This window comes from Oncorhynchus kisutch, linkage group LG15 (assembly GCF_002021735.2).
Source record: "Oncorhynchus kisutch isolate 150728-3 linkage group LG15, Okis_V2, whole genome shotgun sequence".
NCBI classification, from domain to species: domain Eukaryota; kingdom Metazoa; phylum Chordata; class Actinopteri; order Salmoniformes; family Salmonidae; genus Oncorhynchus; species Oncorhynchus kisutch.
In genome coordinates, this window is record NC_034188.2 from 69,724,309 (window position 1) to 69,727,680 (window position 3,372).

At 44.1% G+C, this 3,372-nt stretch overlaps 1 protein-coding gene across 1 annotated transcript in view; it reads left to right on the forward strand.

Annotated features, from left to right (window-relative positions):
* Positions 1-2,419, forward strand: part of LOC116353682 (uncharacterized) — a 6,957-nt gene extending 4,538 nt beyond the window's left edge. The window contains exons 2-3 of the mRNA XM_031791354.1: positions 805-1,103; positions 1,240-2,419. Coding sequence (XP_031647214.1) covers positions 1,069-1,103; positions 1,240-1,879 — 675 coding nt within the window. The 5' untranslated portion in view covers positions 805-1,068 and the 3' untranslated portion in view covers positions 1,880-2,419. The remainder of the gene's footprint in view (positions 1-804; positions 1,104-1,239) is intronic.
* The last annotated feature ends 953 nt before the right edge of the window (positions 2,420-3,372 follow it).

The window sequence follows — 3,372 nt, forward strand, 5'->3', positions numbered from 1 at the left end:
GAGAGAATAAGTAGATGTCACGGGTCAAAATTTTGATTGATGACCCTATGTGAACCTATGTGAACTCTATGTGAACCCTATGTAGTGATGACGTGTGCATGTCTTCTGGTCAGGCAAGCCTGGTTAGGTGGGGGCTATGGGGTGAGTAAGGGTCCCTTTGACAGGCCGTTAATGATTGATGACCCAAGCCTGATAGACAAGCCTGGTTAGGTGGGGGCTATGGGGTGAGTAAGGGTCCCTTTGACAGGCCGTTAATGATTGATGACCCAAGCCTGATTTATGACCCTATGTAATGATTTATGACCCTATGTCATGTAGAAGGGTGCATGCCCTGGGTTGAGTAAGTGACCATGTGTCAGGTCAACCTGTTACTGTTTCTCACGGTTTGGGTTGGTTAAGGCCCCTTATAAAGCCGCTGAACAATACCTGTTTAAGAGTGCACAAGATCTTAAGAATAACCATGGAATTTGGGATCGGTACCAAAGCAGTGATGACTGTAACAACTGAAACAGGCCTTCGGGTTGCCCATAGAGCAAGGGCAAAGTATCAACCAGCAATATATGATGCGCCAAAAAAACGTTTTTTAAATGTGTATAGAACCCAAATACCGCCAGCAAATGCTCTGACAGATCAAGTGTTGATGTCTAATGGCCAGCAGTGGGGGTATCGGTTTGATTACCTGGCCTGTAGAGTGACCCTCTATACGGTAGATGAAGGAGAAGAATATACAGACCAGACTGTAGGCTTGGATATGGTGTTGAAGACTGGTCGGTTTTTCGCAAGGTTGTGTGTCCTGAACTGAGCCTTATCACCAAGGGTATAGTGTGTTCACGGGCCACGAGACCCGTTGGGAAGGTACCCCGGACTCCTCAGGACAAATATTTCACAGGGTGAAAATACAAAGAAAGAATGGCCGACCGTGCGGCAGCGTGGAGTTCTATATCGGCACCGAGGCAATCCGAAACCACAAACTTAGGGGTGGTGGCCTGACTGGGGATACCCGACTGCGTCTGCTTATTCCTTTTAACAGTTGGGATGTACTGGAATTGAAAATGTTGCAACCGTTGGATGCTCTCTTTGTACAGAGCCAACAGCGTCAGAGCCTTGTTCATTTAAAGAAGTGCATAATATATACGAATCGTAAAGATTACGATGCAAAAGAGCCTCAAGAAGATACAGCGTCAGAAGAAACCTAAGTAAGCGGATGCTTTAACCCCGCCCCCCCAGATACCCAAGGGCCTTGTTCTACAATAAAAAGAAAAAAAGCAGACAGTTCTTCATTTCAGCATACACCATGGATCTCCAGACCATCTACGAGGAAGCCACTACGTCATGGGGGCCCGACACTAAAGACTCTATGCCACGAAGCCCTACACTCTACGCACCCCTGGCAAGACCCGTGACACCCCCGACATTTACCCAGCCTGAGGATGTGTTTGATGGGGTGGCCAGTACTGTTTTTGTGGATACAATCAAGGCCTCTGTAGCTACACTTTTAAACGTGGTGATTGGCGAATATATACGAGAAAAATGCATCGGCTGTGAGATCAATCATCCCAGCCAGCGTCGTCATCCTTGCCTCTACGACCCTCCTAGATACTACTTTTTCAATCATTTTGAGGAGCTGGTGAAAAGACTGTGGTCCTGCCGTTTTATACCAGCGCTGGTCATCGCCCTGGAGTCTATGGGTATTGCGCCGTCTATCCCTAGAGTTTACGGGGTAACCGAAGCCTTCCTACATGAACTGAAGGAGGCCCTCTTCATCCATGAGAAACTCAAAGAAATCCGACACACCCTGGTGGACGACAACAAATACAGGGAAGCTGTGATGGCTGATGTGATGCTTTTCTGGCTCAATAAATCCCAAGAGACCGAGTGACATTTTGTTTATTTAGAGCTATGGGTAACTATGTGTCTACGATGTTTGAGCGAATAAATACATTTTTTCTTTTGAGAGACCTTACAAATGTTATGCATCAGATTATTGAAAATAAAGTGAACAATGTAAAGTTCTACACAAACCACAATACAGGGGTTATTGTAGAGCGTGTGTTAAAAATGGAGCAAATCATGAAACATGTCCGACATACGGGCGAGAGTTTACAATGGTCACATATGGTATCAAGGCTTGTTGAGGATTCTGAAGAACTAGAAATAACTTTGGCTAAGATTTTACATTATTTGTTTGAACCACCCTTTAATGTGAATGTGTATCATATTTGTTGTTTATATACTTATATATCAGACGTGTGTGTTTTAAAAATTCAGCGAAACAAACCTGTAAATCTAAACAATATATACAGGGTGTTGCATGCTGTGATTGTTGAGAAAACGGGGACTTGTATCTTGCAACAAATCCTGAATTGTCTGTATACGTAATAATTGTTGCATTCTTAAAATAAAAATTCACAAACTGAAATGTTGTCGTTATATGAAAGTGGCTCATTACAGTTATTGTACCTCAGAGAGGCAAGAAGGATGGCTGAGCAGCTGTTGAAAAACATATATTATAATCCCTCTAACCCCGGGTCTTATGGGGGTAAAGAGCGTTTACAGAGAGCTATAGTCGAAGAAACAGGGAGTCTGTTAAGCGATGCTAAAGTGAATGAATGGTTATCAGAGCAAGATGCCTACACTCTACATAAACCTGTAAGAAAACATTTTCCAAGAAATAGAGTTTTTTCTACGCATCCATTATCCCAATTTCAGGCGGATCTATGTGACATGCAGTCTGTTAGTAATTGGATATGTAGACGGACGAGTCGGTCAAGGATCGATTCAGACAAGGTGGTAAATTGTATGACAAGCTACAGTTTATTCAGAGTGAAGATATCTAGAACAGCGTAATTACGGCTCTCCCGCTGGTTCGTACGGAAGCGCAGACGAAGAAGAGACCGTTACAATCAGTACACCACTATTATATAGGAAAGAATGTAGGTTGATTCTGGAAGATCGGATCTTTGGATTGGTTCATCTGGGGTGTAGTCTGTAGTCTTCCGCCATTGGCTCAGTAGTCTGTCCGTCATCGTAGAATCCTCTTCGGGCATTCAACGTTCAGAGACAACGGAGATCATGTGTGTGTGCGCTGGTTTTGGCCATTAGTGTAATGCGGGAGCTATCCTGTAGGGGACCCCACAGGCTCACCTCTGAGTGGTAGCCCTTTATCAACAATAGTTTGGTCACCTACATAAGAATTAGCATTTCTCTACAAGTCCCTTGCCGATAAAAATGATGGAAATCGCTACATGCTAACGGTTATAGATATTTTCTCTAAATTAGCCTATGTAAGGGTGTTAAAAAATAAGAGCGGGGCAGAGGTGACCAGGGCCTTTGAATCGATCTTGAAGGCAGGAGGCGCCCCCAAGAAAGTGC